General features: G+C 38.4%; 1 protein-coding gene across 2 annotated transcripts in view; it reads left to right on the top strand.

Moving 5' to 3' along the window:
* LOC126284458 (midasin) overlaps positions 1-19986 on the top strand; it is a 481989-nt gene that overhangs the window by 422234 nt on the left and 39769 nt on the right. For both annotated transcript variants that reach the window (XM_049983379.1, XM_049983380.1), the window contains 3 exons: positions 2210-2338; positions 9704-10029; positions 19635-19869. In XM_049983379.1, the coding sequence (XP_049839336.1) occupies positions 2210-2338; positions 9704-10029; positions 19635-19869 (690 nt within the window). The remainder of the gene's footprint in view (positions 1-2209; positions 2339-9703; positions 10030-19634; positions 19870-19986) is intronic.

Raw genomic sequence — 19986 nt, 5'->3', positions numbered from 1 at the left:
AATTATAACCAACTACAGCAAATTGGACAAATTTTAATGGTATGTTCACTAGTCATTTTTCGAGATGAGCCATCTCCACATTTAAAAAACAATTTTGTCAAGAAACACCCCAAAAACTTGTTTTTTGGATACCAAAGCCTAGATGCAGATTCTAAGGTAGCTATGCACAGCAAATGGCTGTAATTTTTACAATGTATTCCTAAGAGCCCAATCTCAGACAAAACTATCTCCTTCCTCCACATTTTCAGTAATTTTTGTGCTAGGTTATCCAGGAAATTCTCTGTATTCAACGAGTTCTTGACCCTGTTTGAAATGTTTATACCACTCAAACTCTTGTGTTACTCATAGTAGATTTGCCAAAGGCACAGTCAACATGTTGAATGCAGTGCTGCACATTATTCTGTTTTCAAGCAAAATTTAATGTAAATTCTTTAATCCACCTTTTGTGAAAGTAAAAATTCGCTAAGCACTCGAAAACAGGTATAACTCTTTTAACTGTCAACAATAAACTAAATATTCAGAGCAACTGAAAGTGCAAGCATACATCATGATCGTGTGTATCAACATAAAAATTAATTATTTGATAAGTCAGATGCATAAAGCCCATGAAGTTAAAACATTCTCATTACTATTTGATCACACCTGATATGAGTTACATGCCCTGCTACAGCAAAGTCTGGGAAAAATTTAGAGAGAAAAAGACAATTACAGTGGCAGAGAGATGGAAAACTAATTTAAAAAATGCTGGTAGATAGTAGACAGTGGTTGTGTTCTAGAAAGAGCGAAGGAGGCAATGGCTGTGAGAGAGAAAGAGGGGGACGCAGCAGCAGTGGAACATAGATAACAGAGCTAGGAAAAGAGGGAAGGAGACAGTGCCAGGGAGGGAGGAATAGAGAGAAAGAGAAGATAATGAGAGATATGAAAGTGACCATGACGATTAGGAAGACTGAGATAGAGACAGTGACAGTGAGATCAGATAGCAGCAGTAGGAAGAAGGAATGAGATAAATGAGATATTAGCAGTAAGAGAGAGCAAGCGGTAGATGACTACAATGAGAGGAGACTGTAGTAGTGCCACAGGAGACAATGATAGAGAGACACAGAGAGATGAATACAATGAGTTGGGCTGAATGAGTGAGTTGTGAGTGAGAAAGGGCAACTGGGAGTGGATGGGTATGGGTGACAGACAGCTATGGACTAGTAGTTACGGATGTGAGTGGGTTACAGTTAGAGGAGCTTGTGGAAGTTTGAAGTGAGTTGCATGTAAAAAAAAGAACATGTTTGTACGACAAAATTTTTGGAAAAAATTTGAAGGTGCTTGGGAGGGCAGAATGGGGCAGCAAGTAACCCACTTTTCAGTCAGTCTTTTCAATAAACAGAAAAAGTTCACTTTTTTTTCACTGGTTATAGTCTTTTATGACTACTTTGAAACAGTTAGACGCCCTTGTCTGGCTCTGAACCATAGTGTACAATTTACTTTCCCTTCCACGAGTAGAATTTTGTATTTGCGGATACCATGTGCTACTTACAACAGGAACTGGACTGTGCTGCATATTAATCACTGTAAGATGTGGAATTACTACTCATGTACGGTACTTCCAGTTCTTTCCAGGCACACTCTATGGTAGTAATTTTCCTTGTTGTCGCAATAATAATTAAGATGGAAACAGAAATGACAAACTGAAGTGACTTCAACAGTGTTAACCACCTCAGTTAAATGATTCAGTAAAATTGAGTAAAAGAGAAATCTAGTGAAATTGGATGTAAAAATGGAGATAGCATGGGGGATATAGAACTACACTACCAAATGAATTGTTATTATTGTGATAATAGTGCAAGGTGTTCACAACAGCTCACAGAATTGCAGCAGACGCGCGTGCACTCTAACAACACACACACAGTAACAAACTGGTACACCAGCCGTGTGCTAGCACAATTTGAAAACAGAGCTCAGTGTATTCTCACTAGTATACACCTGAAGGTGGCCAGAAGACTGTGCATCGAAATATCGTGGCACAAAGTTGCTGACATTCGATAGTTTGCTAAAAATTTTGTGGAACAGTCTTCATCGTTGTTTCACATCCTTAATCATTTATATTACAGTTTGTTTGTCGCCTAAGAGAATGGATGACAGGAAGAGCAGTGTTGCTTTTATTTTACAAACTTTATTTCTGTTGCTTTTATTTTTATAAATTTTATTTCTTTGGCAGGCAAACAACCACCAGAGCCTGAGCCTGAAGCATTTGACCTACCAGAAGACCTACAACTGGATGATGGTGCAGGAAAAGATGATGCAGAAGCAAATGAAGAAAACCCGTTTGATATTGATGAAATGAAAGGTCTGTGATTGGATCTCTTATGGCATATTTTTATCAGAAACATTGAAAATTAGTTATTAGTAGTTCTGATGTGATATGTGTATGTGGTTACACCACAGAGTATTGTGTGTGTTCTTCCTATTTGAGCAAAGACACATTGTGGAATAAGGAAAAACTTTAAAATGTACCTTTTCTGGATAATGTAGAAGTTTTCAGTTGGTGTTGCCAGTTAATCATTTAACAGTTTTGGTGAAAGTGATGTCCATGTAATGCACATCACTAATGTTAAAGTATATTACATCAATATAAGTTGAATTTCAAATTGTTCATGAGACATGGACCCTGTTTTCTTTTAGCCTCTTGCTTTATTAAATTTCAGTATTCATAATAATATCCTTCTGAAAGTTACAAAAATTGAGTAATGGGAACAGAATACAATTGGGCTGACCAGGGATAATTTTTATTTAGTATTATTCTTCCTAAATGTACTCTGAGATGATGACATAAAATAAAAGTTGTGTGAAGTAATGTATATTCAGAGAGAACTTGAGGAGGAGTGAGTGTCGTCGTCGTTGTGATCTTCAGTCCAGAGACTGGTTTGATGCATCTCTCCAGCTTACTCTATCGTGTGCAAGCCTCCTCATCTTCAGGTAATTACTGCAACCTACATCCTTGTGAATTTTCTTACTGTATTCATCTCCTGGTGTCCCTCTACGATTTTTATCCCCCACGCTTGCTTCCAGTGCTAAATTTGTGTTCCCTTGATGCCCCAGAGTGTGTCCTATCAACTGATCCCTTCTTCTAGTCCGGTTGTACCACAGATTTCTCTTCTCCCCAATTCTACTCAGCACTTCCTCATTAGTTACCCATCTAATCTTCAGCATTCTTTTGTTGCACCACATTTCAAAAGCTTCTATTCTCTTATTGTCTAAACTATTTATCATCCATGTTTCCCTTCCATACATGGCTCCACTTTTTACAAATACTTTCAGAAAAAAACTTCCTAACACTTAAATGTGTACTCAATGTTAACAAATTTCTCTTTTTCAGAAATCCCTTTCTTCTTGTTTTGCCAGTCTACATTTTATATCCTCCCTACTTCGACTGTCATCAGTTATTTTGCTTCCCAAATAGCAAATCTCATTTACTATTTTAAGTGTCCGTGTTCCTAATCTAATTACCTCAGCATCACCTGATTTAATTCAACTACATTCCATTATCCTTCTTTTGTTTTTGTTGATGTTCATCTTATATCCTCCTTACAAGACATTGTCCATTCTGTTCAACTGCTCTTCCAAGTCCTTTGCTGTCCCTTACAAAATTGCAATGTCATTGGGAAACCTCGAAGTTTTTATTTCCTCTCTCTGAACTTTCGTTCCTACTCAAAATTTTACTTTGGTTTCCTTTACTGCTTGTTCAGTGTACAGATTGAATAACATCAGGCATAGGTTCCCACCCTGTCTGACCCTTTTCTCAACCATTGCTGCCCTTCCATGCCCTTCGACTCTTATTACTGCTGTCTGGCTTATGTGCAAGTTGTAAATAGCCTTTCACTCCCTGTATTTTAACCGTGCTACTTCCAGTATTTCAAAGAGAGTATTTCAGTCAACATTGTCAAAAGCGTTCTCTAAGTCTACAAATGCTATAAATGTAGGTTTGCCTTTCCTTCACCTATGTTCTAAGGTAAGTCGTAAGGTGAGTATTGCCACGCGTATTCTTACATTTCTCTGGAATCCAAACTGAGCCTCCCCAAGGTCGGTCTCTACCAGTTTCTCCATTCTTCTGCAAAGGATTTGTTTTAGTATTTTGCAACCGTTACTTATTAAACTAATAGTTCAGTAATTTTCATACCTGTCAGTACATGCTTTTTCTGGAATTGTGATTGATATTCTTCTTGAAGACAGGGTATTTCGCCTGTCGTGTACATATTGCTCACCAGAGGGAAGCGTTGGTCTAACAGAAAATTGTGCAAAGTCGGGATCTCGTTTTGACTTAAGTCTTTCAGTGCTTCGTCATATTCTTCACACAGTGTCAGATCTCCCTTCTCACCTTCATCTGTGTCCTCTACCCTTTCCATAATATAGCCCTCAAGTACATTTCCCTTGTATAGACCCTCTGTATACTTCTTCCACCTTTCTGCTTTCCCTTCCATGCTTAGGACTAAGTTTCCATCCGAGTTCTTGATATGCATGTAGATGGTTCTCTTTTCACCAGAGGTCTTTCTAATTTTCCTGTGGGTGCATTCTTCTACATCCTTACATTTGTCCTCTAGCCACTCCTGAATAGCCATTTTAAACTTCCTATCGATCTCATTTTTTAGAGATTTGTTTTCCCTTTTGCCTGCTTTATTTATTGCGTTTTTATATTTTCTCATTTCATTGATTTAATATCTCTTGGATTATTCAAGGATTTCTACTAGCCTTCATCTTTTTACCTATTTGATCGTCTGCTGCCTTCACTATTTTATTTGTCAAAGCTGCCCATTCGTCTGGTACTGTATTCCTTTCCCGCGTTCTTGACAGTCGTTCCGTAATGCTCCCTTTGAAACTGTCTACAATGTCTGGTTCTTTCAGTTTATCCAGGTCCCATGTCTTTAAATTCCTGCCTTTTTGCAGTTTCTTCAGTTTTAATCTGCAGTTCACAACAAATAAATTGTGGTCAGAGTCCACATCTACGCCTGGAAATTTCTTACAATTTAAAACATGGTTCTGAAATAACCATTATATAATCAGTCTGAAACTCCACATATACCACCTTCTCTCATGATTCTTAAACCAAATGTTAGCTATGATTAAATTATGCTCTGTGTAAAATTCTACCAGGCAGCTTCCTCTTTCATTGCTTTCCCCCAGTCCATATTCACCTACTATTTTTCCTTCCCTTCCTTTTCCTACTATCAAATTCCAGCCCCCCACGACTCTTAAATTTTCATCTCCCTAAACTGGCTGAGTAATTTCTTGTATCTCATCACACATTTCTTCAATTTCTTCATCCATTTAGCTGATTGGCATTTGAACTGGTACTAATGTGGTGGGTGTGGGCTTTCTACATCTACATCTACATTTATACTCTGCAAGCCACCCAACAGTATGTGACGGAGGGCACTTTACATGCCACTGTCATTACCTCACTTTCCTGTTCCAGTCGTGTAAGGTTCGTGGGAAGAACGACTGCCGGAAAGCCTCCGTGCACTCTCGAATCTCTCTAATTTTACATTCGTGATCTCCTCGGGAGGTATAAGTAGGGGGAAGCAATATATTCGATATCTCATCCAGAAATGCACGCTCTCAAAACCTGGACAGCAAGCTACACTGCAATGCAGAGCGCCTCTCTTGCAGATTCTGCCACTCGAGTTTGCTAAACATCTCCGTAACGCTATCACGCTTACCAAATAACCCTTTGACAAAACGCACCGCTCTTCTTTGGATCTTCTCTATCTCCTCTGTCAAGCCGAACCTGGTACGGATCCCACACTGATGAGCAATACTCAAGTATAGATTGAACAAGTGTTTTGTAAGCCACCTCCTTTGTTGATGGACTACAACCTGGTACCCACCTTACCAACAATTAATTTTATACGATCATTCCACTTCAAATCGTTCCACATGCATACTCCCAGATATTTTACAGAAGTAACTGCTACCAGTGTTTGTTCCGCCATCATATAATCGTACAGTAAAGGATCCTTCTTTCTATGTATGCAATACATTACATTTGTCTATGATAAGGGTCAGTTGCCACTCCCTGCACCAAGTGCCTACCTGCTGCAGATCTTCCTGCATTTCACTGCAATTTTCTAATTCTGCAACTTCTCTGTATACTACAGCATCATCTGTGAAAAGCCGCATGGAACTTCTGACACTATCTACTAGGTCATTTATATATATTGTGAAAAGAAATGGTCCCATAACACTCCCCTGTGGCATGCCAGAGGCTGTTTGCTAAAAACTCTTCAATTCAGCTACACAGCTGGTCTGATATTCCATAGGCTCTTCCTTTGTTTATCAGGTGACAGTGCGGAACTGTATCGAAAGTCTTCCGGAAAACGGGGAAAATGGCGTCTGCCTAGGAGCATATATCTAACATTTTCTGGGTCTCATGAACAAATAAAGCGAGTTGGGTCTCACACGATTGCTGTTTCTGGCATCCATGTTGATTCCTACAGAGTAGATTCTGGGTTTCCAGAAATGAAATTATACGCGAGCAGAAAACATGTTCTAAAATTCTACAACAGATCTATGTCAGAGATATAGGTCTACAGTTTTGCACATCTACTCGATGATCCTTCTTGATGACTGGGACTACCTGTGCTCTTTTCCAGTCAGTTGGAAACTTGCGTTCCTCAAGAGACCTGCGGTACACGGCTGTTAGAAGGTGGGGAAGTTCTTTCACGTACTCTGTGTAGAATCAAATTGGCATCCCGTCAGGTCCATCATGGATACAATAATGTGCTCATTATGATGGTCATAGTAGCTTATCTGCATGCCTATTGTTTTACTCAGCTTCCCGCACCCGGGTTCCCGGGTTCGATTCCCGGCGGGGTCAGGGATTTTCTCTGCTTCATGATGACTGGGTGTTGTGGGATGTCCTTAGGTTAGTTAGGTTTGAGTAGTTCCAAGTTCTAGGGGACTGATGACCATAGATATTAAGTCCCATAGTGCTCAGAGCCATTTGAACCATTTGTTTTACTCATTATTGAACCTACTACTGCTTTGCCCGTATTTTATATTGTATTTATAACCCTACATTAACCAGAGCAGAAGTCCTGTTCCTCCTGCCACCAAACGTCTCTAATTCTCACACTACCGAGCGAGGTGGTGCAGTGGTTGGACACTGGACTCGCATTCGGGAGGACGACAGTTCAATCCCGCGTCCGGCCATCCTGATTTAGGTTTTCCGTGATTTCTCTAAATCACTCCAGGCAAATGCCGAGATGGTTCCTCTGAAAGGGCACGGCCGACTTCCTTCCCTAATCCGATGAGACCGATGACCACGCTGTCTGGTCTCCTTCCCCAAACAACCAACCTAATTCTCACTATATCTAATATTAACATATCCATTTACCTTTTTAAATTTTCTAACCTACCTGCCCGATTAAGAGATGTGACATTCCACGCTCCAATCGGTAGAATACCAGTTTTGTTTCTCCAGATAATGATACCCCCCTGAGTAGTCCCCACCCAGAGATCTAATTGGGGGACTATTTTACATACAGCAAATTTGACCCAAGAGGATTCCATTATCATTAAACCATGCATTAGAGCTGCATGCCCTCGGGAAAAATTATGGCTGTAGTTTCCCCTTGCTTTCAGCCGTTCCCAGTACAGCACAGCAAGGCCGTTTTAGTTGATGTTGCAAAGCCAGATCAGTCAATCCAGATCCTGATTGTTGCCCCTGCAACTACTGAAAAGGCCACTGCCCCTCTTCAGGAACCACACGTTTATCTGGCCCATCAACAGATACCACTCCATTGTGGTTGCACCTATGGTATGGCTATCCCTATTGATGAAGCACGCAAGCCTCTCCCCCAATGTCAAGGTTCATGGTTCAGAGAGAACTTGAGGAGAAGGAGTAGGTGCCATTGTAGTGCGATAAAGTAAGAACAGTGACAGCAAAACCACCAAGCATGAAAAAAGGTAAATCAAGAAATTCTACATAGAAATTATTGTTGCAAACACAGGAAAATGAAAAGCTAATTCTTCAGTCTCAGACTCCCAGAACAAAACGCAAAGAAAGTGATAAAAACAAACAATGGAAAATCCAGAATGGAATGGAATAAGACAGTGTAAGGCTGTGATAACAGACAGATAACTGGGAAACTTGTATCAATTTTATTGGGAAGAAAGGAAAAGAAAGAAAGCACAATCTGGTTCACTCACTACATTTATTATGGTGATTACCAGATTTGATGTAACATGCAGACTATCTTCTGATCTGTAACTAGTGTTGCAAAGTACAGTTTGTCCTAAAGTCCTTTTGAGCAAATTGCAATTTGTGACACTAGTTTTAAATCTGAAGGTGGTTGTGCATCTGTTGCAAACTGATAATCAAAATAATAGGTATAGTGTGTGACACATATGATGTTTTCTTTTATTGTACCAACAGTAGTAATGGTTTCCCTAAGACATTACCTCTTCAGTTAGAAATTAGTTAAAAGAACAAGTGACCTACATTGAAAGATTTGTAACCTACAGTGAATGATTTGTAAGGCTCACATGAAATAAATTCCTCATTGGAATGTACAAGTAAATAATGGAAGGCGTAACTGTAGCAATCATAGCAACAGTTGAGGCATCGAGTCATCAATAGTGACTTAAACAAGACTGAGAATGTCACCAGCTTTTGGACAAATTCTCTTTAAGAGTTGCAGTGACAGCACAGTGTAGTCAGCCGGGACAGTGTAGCTGTGCTAGTGTAAATGTATTCTGTTAGCTCTGATCAAGCAATCATCAAAAAGCTAACAATTTCCTCGGTTGTGTTTATGCTTCTGTTTACGGGTCAATGTGTCAGCTGTATGGCGAGTTGTGCCTTTGCTTTTTCTGTTACTCACATAGAAGAAAGGTATGTATTTGCACAGAATATGTGTTTTATTATGTTGTTATTGATTCCTGTAAAGATGATTTTTCTTTTTCTGTGAAAGAACTTGAAGAAGGTACACATGTTTTATTGAAGTTACGTTTAATATTGAATTATTTCTCTCTCTCTCTCTCTCTCTCTCTCTCTCTCTCTCTCTCTCTCACACACACACACACACACACACACACACACACACACACACACACACACACACTACTTCCTGTGTTTCAATGATTTGGCACCATCTCTATTTGTGATTTTTCTTTATTTATTGTGCGGAATTTCAGTCTTAGCCCATTATCAAGAATCGTGTTAATTGAAAGCAACATAAATTTAGTAGAGTGACAATGAATTAAAAGTTAAACATGGTAACAAATCAAGTCTTACAGTGCGTTAGGATCAATAAAAACTTTGTGTATAAAAATTCAGTGGTGGCATGTTATGCCATACAGTTAAGGGACCTGCACTTATAAGCACGATGATACTGGACGCCATTCAGATATAACAACTCCAGAGACTTGTACAGCATAATTTGCTATTGCTGAATTTTTGTACAGTAATTTTTATTAATTTTTGCACATTTAAGACCTATTTTGTTATCCTATCCAAATTTTTACAAACTGTCAATGCACTGAACTCATGTTGCTTCCATGGTCTAAGAGCAAAATTGTGCAATAGTATAACAAATAGAGAAAAAACGACAGCTGCAGGTGATATCAAATCATTTAAGTGTTTCATAGCAGCTGCAGACCCACCTTGAGTGAAGATAATTTTAATGTGATTACATATTTCTAATTTCTTCATTTTCAGAACAAAAAGAGCCAGAGAAAGAAAATACAGATGAAACATCAGAGGGAAAGGAGAAAAATGATGACAAAACTGAAGAACCAGAAAGTTCAAGTGAAGATGAAATGGATAATAATGAAGACCCCAATGGAACTACAGGGTTGGAGCAAGGAGCTAGTGATAAAGAAGAGGAAAATGCTGAGATTACAAAAGGAGAAAAGGATGGGAAAGAAGGAGAAAATGAAGATAAAGGGGACGACCAAGAAGAAGCCAGACCATCAGATGACCAGCCCAGTCACAATGCTGCGGAGCCTGCACCAGAACAGGCTGAAGCTGGCTCAAAAGACCAGGTTCACTTCTGATGTTTGTTACTGATTAATTTTAAGCATCCACACATTTACTGCAATTCTTTTTGTATTTGGTTGAGATGATTTATACAGGCATCCTTATAAGCTGTTACATGTGTCAATGATGAATATCCACATTTGTCTGGTCTGCCATGTGATACCCTCATATGAGACAGTTTTTTCAGAGTCACATGTTACAGAAGTAGCAACAACATGGTTGCAGTATCCCACATTTTTAAGTAGCTTATTCAGATTCCCACATTGAACTTTATATTATATTCTTGCAATGTCCCACAGTGAACTTCACATATCAAGACCCCTGTGTAGCATTAAAGAAGTGCAAGGTTTGTTAATAATAACTTTGAGGAGCATTTTATGTCTTGTAAGTAGTGCATCTTACTGGACCTATGTTACGAAAAATGCAGGAACATTTCAGTATATTGCTGAATGTAAGAATTTCGTTAATGGGTTCCATATGTACGTGAAAATTAAATGTCGTGTGGCAAGGGCCTCCTGGCGGGTAAACCCGATCGCCTGGTGCAAGTCTTTTGAGGTGATGCTACTTCAGTGACTTGCGCGTCGATGAGGATGAAATGATGATAATGAAGACGACACAAACACCCAGTCCCTGAGCAGAGAAAATCTCCAACCCAGCCGGGAATCGAACCCAGCTGCCCTCCCCCCCCCCCCCCCCCCCCTCCCCACCCCCCTTGGCATGACAAGCCGGCATGCTGTACATTCAGCTATGGTGGCGGGCCATATGTACATAATTAGATGTAACTATCAGTTATTAATTTGACTTTACAGTTGACCCCGAGTATATACAGGGTGAGTAAGGAGGAAAGGTAAGTGTTTTTGATGGGTGATAGCATTCTGAACAAAAAACTTGATGTGGACGTGTGCCCTATTCCGAATGGTTTTCGAAATAGAACACTTTTAATGTACATTTGTATTTATTTTCTGTATTATTTATTGTCATTGTTTACAACATACCACAGTAGCATAGAGGAAGTTGAGGTGGACATTTTGATACAGGACACTTGTGGTCAGTAAAGTCGGAAAACTACCTGGCCTACAAAAAGTACCTAAGCTATATCGCACGCACGTCACGCGAGACTTTAAATATTCTTGCGATCTCCTTGTGCAAACTGTTAGTGCTACCTTTTTTTGTTGTAAATTTAATTTAGTTTAATGGTGTACTGAGACGTGTTTTCATTGGAGTGTGGGGTTCTTGAGTTATTAAAGAAAAATGTACAAAAGTGATACTAAATGTCTTCTATCTCAGAAACCATTCGCAATAGGGCATATGTCCATATGAAGTTTTGTGTTCATAATCATTAATACTATCATGTCTCAAAGCATGTTCCTTTCCTCCTGACTCGCCCTGTATTTGTGTTACTTTATATAACATCATCATTATTGTTCTCTCAATATTCATTCACTGACACAGCTTGAAATACTATCACAGAAAATTGAGCATTGTTCTGCTGTGAAAATGCTATGATCGCAAATAGTTGTGGGAGAGATATAGTGTACTGCTACCTGTGAGTAATTAACTTCATTTCTGCTATTTTCTGTGTCTGGTATATTTTTTTCCAAAGATTCAGAAATGATTAGTTGACTATGAAATAACTGATTAGATACTCTTCTTTTAAATTTTTGGTATGAAACATAGCAATACCTTTTGTTTAAAAAAAAAGATGAATTAATCTTAGGCTTTCACTGCTGGAGACTGTAGTTTTGTTTGCTGAGATAATCAGAAGAGGGGGGAAATGTGTGATTTTTTACTAAATGGGGAAATAATACAGGATTGTAGAAAAGATTGACTTCTAGAGTAAATGTTTTGCTGTGTTACAAAGTTAATGGTTCAAACTTGTTTTAAAAAAAATCATATAAATATGATAATAGAAAGCCCATCACAAAATATAAATAACGTTACAATAGATTCACACACACACACACACACACACACACACACACACACACACACACAGAGAGAGAGAGAGAGAGAGAGAGAGAGAGAGAGAGAGAGAGAGATGTTATCTCAGTTTTGTGTGTGTGTTTTATTCACTTCTTAACTCTGAAGGAGGACATTGCCTGAAAGTTCAGCAATGTACTCAGTCTTGTTTATATTTCTGTCTTTCACTCAATGCCTCAGCTCATCAGTGAGTTGTTATCTTTACTTCTTTCATTATATACGATGGTCATCCAGAAAGTAATGAACAATTGTGTGCCACACCCAATGTCGACCCCCCCCCCCCCCCCCCATCCTCACCACCACAATTGTAATAATGCCAGTTAAATCCTTTACTCATTTTCAATGTGAGCTGAGTTTTGTTGCTAGGTGGTTATGCTTTTTTGTTCTGTAACCTTTTGAAGTAATGGTACCCATTGAAAATCTCACTGTTGACAAAGTGTGTACTGTCATTTATTTTCTGAATGCACAAAATGTTCAGCCTATCGAGTGTTATAAGTAAATAAAGATCATTTGTGGTGATAGTGGAATGAACAAGTCTTCAGTTACATAGAATGTTTTTGGCGTACGTGTTTTTGATTCATGACAATGTAAGGCCTCATGCATCAGCGTACAGACAAGAACTTCAACATCTTAATTGACAAATTTTCTGGCATCCTCCTTATGCACCTGACTTGGACATAAGTGATTTTGACTTAAACACAAAACTAAAGAAATGTTTTGGTGGAAAACAGTTTGCAAATGGTGAATACCTCGAACAGTGACATTGTGGCTCAAATCATTGGTGGTAGAGGAGTCTAGCATGGAGTTTAAAAATTAGTCCCGTTACAATAAAAGCCTTGACTGCTATTGCAACTACATTGAAAAACCGATGAAGATTTTGTATCTTTGTAAATAAAGTTTTTTGGTGATTGTTGTTGTTTTTGCCGCCGCCGTCGTTGATGATGTTGTGGTTCAGTCCAGAGACTGATTTGATGCAGCTCTGCATAATGCTCTATCCTGTGCAAGCTACTTCATCTCCAAGCAACTATTGCAACCTACATCCTTCTGAATCTGCTTAGTGTATTCATCTCTTGGTCTCCCTCTGCGATTTTTACTCTCCACGCTGCCCCCCCCCCCCCTCTCCCCCAATACTAAATTGGTGATCCCTTGATGCCTCAGAACATGTCCTATCAACCGATCCCTTCGTCTGGTCAAGTTGTGCCACAAACTTCTCTTCTCCCCAATCCTATTCAATACTTCCTCATTAGTTGTGTGATCTACCCATCTAATAATCAGCATTCTTCTGTAGCACCACATTTCGAAACCTTATATTCTCTTCTTGTCTAAACTAATTATCATCCATGTTTCACTTCCATAGAGGGCTACACTTCATACAAATACATTCCGAAAAGGCTTCTGGACACTTAAATCTATACTCGATGTTAACAAATTTCTCTTCTTCAGAAATGCTTTCCTTTCAATTGCCAGTCTACATATTATATCCTCCGTACTTTGATCATCATCAGTCATTTTGCTTCCCAAATAGCAAAACTCCTTTACTACTTTAAGTGTCTTATTTCCTAATCTAATTTCCTCAGCATCACCCAATTTAATTTGATAACATTTCATTATTCTCATTTTGCTTTTGTTAATGTTTATCTTATATTCTCCTTTCAAGACACTGTCCATTCCGTTTAACTGCTCTTCCAAGTCCATCGCTATCTCTGGCAGAATTACAATGTCATCAGCGAACCTTAAAGTTTTTATTTCTTCTCCATGGATTTTAATACCTACTCCTTATATTCCTTTTGTTTCCTTTACTTCTTGCTCAATATACAGATTTAATAACATCGGGGAGAGACTACAACCCTGTCTCACTCCATTCCCAACCACTGCTTCCCTTTCGTGCCCCTCTACTCTTATATAACTGCCATCTGATTTCTGTACAAATTGTATACAGCCTTTCGCTCCCCGTATTTTACGCCTGCCACCTTTAGAATTTGAAAGCTTTCTCTAAGTCTACAAATGCTAGAAACTTAGGTTTGCCTTTCCTTAATCTATCTTTTAAGATAAGTCATAGGATCAGTATTGCCTCATTTCTATGGAATCCAAACTGATCTTCCCCGAGGTCAGCTTCTACCAGTTTTTCCATTCGTCTGTAAAGAATTCGTGTTAGTACTTTGCAGCCGTGACTTATTAAACTGATAGTTCGGTAATTTTCACACCTGTCAACAACTGCTTTCTTTGGGATAGGAATTATTACATTCTTCATGAAGTCTGAGGGTATTTTGCCTGTCTCGTACATCTTGCTCACCAGATGGTAGAGTTTTGTCATGACAGGCTCTCCCAAGGCTGTCAGTAGTTCTAAGGGAATGTTTTCTTCTCCCGGGGCCTTGTTTATATGTAGGCCTGTCAGTGCTCTGTCAAATTCTTCACGCAGTATCATATCTCCCATTTCATCTTCATCTACGTCCTCTTCCATTTCCATAATATTGCCCTCAAATACATCGCCCTTGTATGTGGACCCTCTATATACTCCTTCTACCTTTCCGCTTTCCCTTCTTTGCTTAGATCTGGTTTTGCATCTGAGCTCTTTATATTCATACATGTGGGTATTTTTTTCTCCAAAGGTCAAAGAATTTTCCTGTAGGCAGTATCTATCTTAGCCCTAGTGATGACTCTACATCCTTACATTTGTCCTCTAGCCATCCCTGTTTGTTGATGTCTTTTCTTTTTATTTAGTTATATCAAAACCTTCTTTATTTTCTGGATGACCCACATAGTTTTTAAAACATGTAATTTTGATGAGCTTAATGTTAGCTTCCAGTAACCCATCAACTGACTGATTTTTTATAACTGTAATTTGCTTTGCAGACTTGATAGTAGCAGAAATTACTGAAGGTCCAACAGGAACGTAAAACATTCTATAAAAATGTGTAATCAGTTAAAATTTAAAATAATAGTAACATTTGTTAAAGAAAGAAATATTTCTTTATTTTATGAAAAGGAATAACTGTGGCAGTGTTCACAGAAATTGTAGTTAAAACATTTGCTTTTAACTTTTTATGTACATTTGACATTGTGTCAGTTGTTGGGGGTGATCTGAAAGCTATATTATTCTTGATGAGTCAAATTTGCCTAGATCACTAGCAATTCTTTTTATTACTGTGATCGGTTTTGACAGATTTGTGCTGTAATCATTGTGTCTTGTAACATTATTAGATGTACATGCTTATTACAGCACTGAAAGTCACATAGTGATGTTACAATTTGATACAACATCAATATGTGACTTTTAGTGTTGTAACAAGCACGTACATCTGATAATATTACACGATCCGGTGATGACAGCATAGATCTGTTGGAACAGGTTGCAGTAATAAAAAGAATTGGTAGTGACCTTGGCAAACTTGGTTTTTCAAGAATAGTAATTTCAATTATTCTTAGCATTGCTTCTGTTGCCCCTATTTTGGTGAATGCTGCACTTACTTCACAATTGTTGTTGTTGAAACAACACAAGACGTAGCAATCAAAATTCTTTTTTTTTTTTTATAGTTAAGAGCAAAATAGGATGACTTAAAAGACATTCTGTCTCTGTATCCCCCCTTTCCAAGCTCATGCGTACTCTTGAAATTGTTAAGGCTTTATACAGACAGACAGTCTAAAGGTGCTGTGTTTATCCCTTTGCGACTCTGCAGATGCATTAGCTGCATACAGCTGTTAAATGAAGAGACAAGGGGATACGTGAAATGGTGGAAGGTCATGCGTGCCACTGATTTGTGCCTACAGATCACCAGCTGCACGTGCAGGCATCTCCCAAACACAAATGGGGAGACATATACAACAGCTCTGCAACTGTCTGCATTTCAGTTCATTTGGTGCTGTGTTATACCATATCCCACTCTTAAAAAATTCAGTTCTTGCACGCTTCTAAATTTGCCTTTGCTGGAGCACTTTGGCTGGGTGGTCTAATGAGAAACAGGTGGAAACTGAAAAGCATTATCTTGAAATTTCATGTTTATGGTTAGTTAATGCCATGGATTATAAAATCAGGGGGAAATCAAAAAACTGTCTGTTTCTCACAGATTGGAACGACCTGGAAACAACAAAGGCAGTCTTGAACAAAATCCTTTGTTCATACTTCTGACGAATACATATTGAAGAAGAGGAGTGATCTGGGCCCCACAGTGTGCTGGACCCATACTGGTGCTTTCACAAACCCTTTTGATTCATAGTTTTCATCAATTACAGCAAATAAAAGAATATTGAAACTGTGCCTGTAAATGATATCTCTGCTTCCACTGTTGTATGCAGAACCTTTTTTGACATCTAAAGCTCCCAAGCAGTGTGGCAAATTCCACACAACTTCAGAGTCTAATGCTACATCCAACTACTCTTACCTGGAGTTTCGATGCTTAAGGTAAACAAAAAAAAACTACTAAAAAATCTAATTAAACACTTTTGACAAACAAAGACCCTCTCTTGCCACTGAAAAAAAAACACACACACACACACACACACACACACACACACACACACACACAGACGCGCGCGCGCCCACACACGCACACACAGACAGAGTAATGATGGGATTTAATTGATATATACAGGGTGATTCAGGAAGATATGCAAATATTTTAATATGTTATTCTACAAGTAAAACTAAAGAAAAAAGTTCATATAAACATAGGACCATAATACTGTAAGAGGTTAAAGTAAAGTACGATTTCCGTTTATTTTGTTGTTATTGGTCTGATGAATCTAATAAAACATACCCCAGATGTGTATCTGCAGTAGTTTTCCAGAACATCACAAGCAGCAAAGAAGTAATTTCGTAAAATTTTTAATTTATTAACTGCTTGGCCCAATTTGTTTTTTAAATTTCAGAAAATTGCAGGAAGCTTTCAACAGAAGGTGCAGAGAATTTAGATTTGGAAAAATGATGGTAATAACGTTCACTGAAACAGTATGAATGTTTCAGATAATCTGCTTTCATTAATACCATAGCAGATACGAATTCACGTTAAACTAGAAAAAACAATGCTCAGTGTTAAGGAAGTTGTACAAAGTATGTACAATTTCACAATACGTTCACAATAAATGTTCAAATATGTCTCCACCGAGTTCATTGCATTCATAATGTGAGCAAGTAATGCCTCACATGTATTGACTTTGTCCTCATAAACTATGTCTTTCATCCATCCCAATACATAAAAATCCATTGTGTTAAATCGGGCTGTCTGGATGGCCACAGGCGTGTAGCACCACAACAAATCCGTTTCTGGGGAAAATGTTCAGTTAAATGTGTAGTAACGGTGTTGGTGAAATGTGGAAGCACACTGTCATGTCAGAAATATATTTGCAGTCACGTAGCAAGTGAAACATCTTCGAGCAAGCGTGGCATTTCTTCTTGAAGGAATTGTAAGTACATCTCACCAGTTAGATGTCCTGGGAAAATGAATGGTCCAATAAGGTGTGTGTTGATTATACCACACCACACATTTACGCTAAATTGCTGCTGGAAATTTCGTTGCGCTGTTGCACATGAGTTTGCTTCAGACTGTACATGCGCATTATGTAAATTGTTTATACCATCTCAAGTAAACTGTTCCTTGTCAGTAATAAAATGTATTTGTGTAACTGCCGATTAGTATTGAACCATTTGCACAGCTCCAAATGAAGGACAGGATCTCCCTGATGTAAATGATGCACGTTTTCTTTTTGGTAGGGATCAGCGTACGCCATACCCTAGATTGTGAAATGCCTAATCGTTTAGATATCCGCCGTATACTGGTATCCGAGGTATGTTGAACAGCGTCCATAATATCCTCATCATTGTCTCCAGGTATTGAGTGCTCGTACTGATGCTAGGTAGAGAACCTGACTCCCGTAACATTCAAAATACTCCACTGATTGTTTATGCAGTCTGAAACCTCAGAGTTGGATAACATACATGATATTTGTTAACTGCAGCTGTAGCATTACCATCACATTTGCCATAAATAAACACCACATTGGCATATTTCTCTGTCGTTAATTTGGAAGGCATCCCTATTTCACAAATAATCTACATTGCTGTTATGTTCTTTCATTGAACAATACAGAAAACTAGCTCATTTCAGTGTTAGGAAATGATTGAAACAACTCACTAACAGTTGCCAACAATGACATAAACCTTTCTACATTCTTAATGGAAAGTAAACAAATTTACTTGTATAATAATCTTTTCATCTCTGGATGTTATGGAAAACTGCAGCAGACACACGTGTGGGACATGTTTTATTAGATTCCCCAGACCAATAACAACAAAATAATTGGAAATCATGCTTTACTTTAACCTCATACAGTTTTGCAATGGCTTCATATTAGCAAAGTTGCTAAATGTGAGGCAAAATCTTTTATTAGCCATAACTCCGTAACTAAACATTTCCAGACCTATGTTTATATTAACTTTTTTTTCTTTAGTTTTACTTGTAGAATAACATATTAAAATATTTGCATATCTTCATGGATCACCCTGTATATAAAAAGAAACGTGTTATCCTGTCAGTGCTTCCTTTCTGTGTACCCTTACTGTTCAGAAATAGGTATTAACATATTCTTAGACTACTGACTGCAAACATTAAGCAAGAAATGTCTGTTTTACTTTCCAGATAAAGAAATATTAAGTGGTTGTCAACCAAGTTTACTGTTGTTTTCCAGGGATTTCACCAGAGTGTGCAAAACTTTTGGGGCTACATTATATTTTAATGAAATATATACCATGAACCGAAACTTCAAACTGTCATATTTGTCCACAGTAACAAGAACTAGAATTGGAAGAGGTAATCTTGTTGCCACTGATATGTTGTCTGTGCATTTTGCTTTTTTCTCTGCTACCAGTTGTCCAACTGAATGAAATATTACTTCAAAATCACAAGTACAATTGTTGAACACAATAGTGCTTGCCATTTTTATATTTTCTACCACATTCATACATTCGATATGCATAAGGTATTTTCTATCCCAGTGTGTGGGCTTTTGTTTAATATTTTATCTTTGTCTGGCTATGGCGACAGATGTGTTGATTGCCGGAATGTGTGTGTCATTCTGGCTCGGTGTGAATGGAATTGCACATGGCTCACGTGTCAAGCATGATGTGTGCACCTATATGTTTGCCTCTTCTTGCATGTGAGGCAAACCCAGGCTCGTAGAAAGTAGGGACACGGCACACAGATGGAGACGCACACTAATTGCCAGTAATACATATCAGTTGGGTAAGGATACACCAACAAAAATCATTAAAATACAGAAGAGCAGTTGTTCTTCTGATTAAGAAGGCATAGCAAGAAACTGTGAAAAGCCTATGTCAACTTAGTTGTATCTTTCATGAACATTGGTTTGAATTTTAATTTCATCTCTTTCACTATGTTGTTGGCACTCATTGTCTCTGATACATCTTTCTTTAGCTTGATTAGCAGGCCTCTGGGTGATATATATATGCTTGCTATTTTCATTGTGTTGCATTTTCTCCTTCTCTGCTTTCCCCTAAATTCAGTTTTAACTTCTTTTGTTAACATTGACTCATTCTCTATGCAGTCGGTGGAAACCTCAGAACTTCTATGCAGTATCACTCTGTAAATGGTATTACAAAATAATTTAATTTTTTCAGGTGTCATCAGTCCCCAAAGAAGATGAGAAAGATTCCAAAGATGGAGGAGATGCAGGAGATCCAGGTGAAATGGAGCAGTCAGGAGTGGGTGGAGCACAAATGAAAGATGATCCAACTGGGCACCAGGGGAGACCAGAGGGAGACAGTACGCCAGAAGCACGAGCAGACCAACAGGGGCAGAGAGATGTGCGCAAGAGGGACCGACCAGGGCAGAGCGACGCACAACGTAGTCTAGGTCAGTACTTTGAAACTGTCGATTGATCAGTTATTTATACTACAAAAAATTCTTGCTAGTGCATAGTTGTATTTACTGCTGACCATCAGCTTTGCAACATCAGAAACTATAGCAAAT

The sequence above is a fragment of the Schistocerca gregaria genome, chromosome 8 (assembly GCF_023897955.1).
Source record: "Schistocerca gregaria isolate iqSchGreg1 chromosome 8, iqSchGreg1.2, whole genome shotgun sequence".
Lineage (NCBI taxonomy): Eukaryota > Metazoa > Arthropoda > Insecta > Orthoptera > Acrididae > Schistocerca > Schistocerca gregaria.
This window is presented reverse-complemented; position numbering and strand designations above follow the sequence as displayed.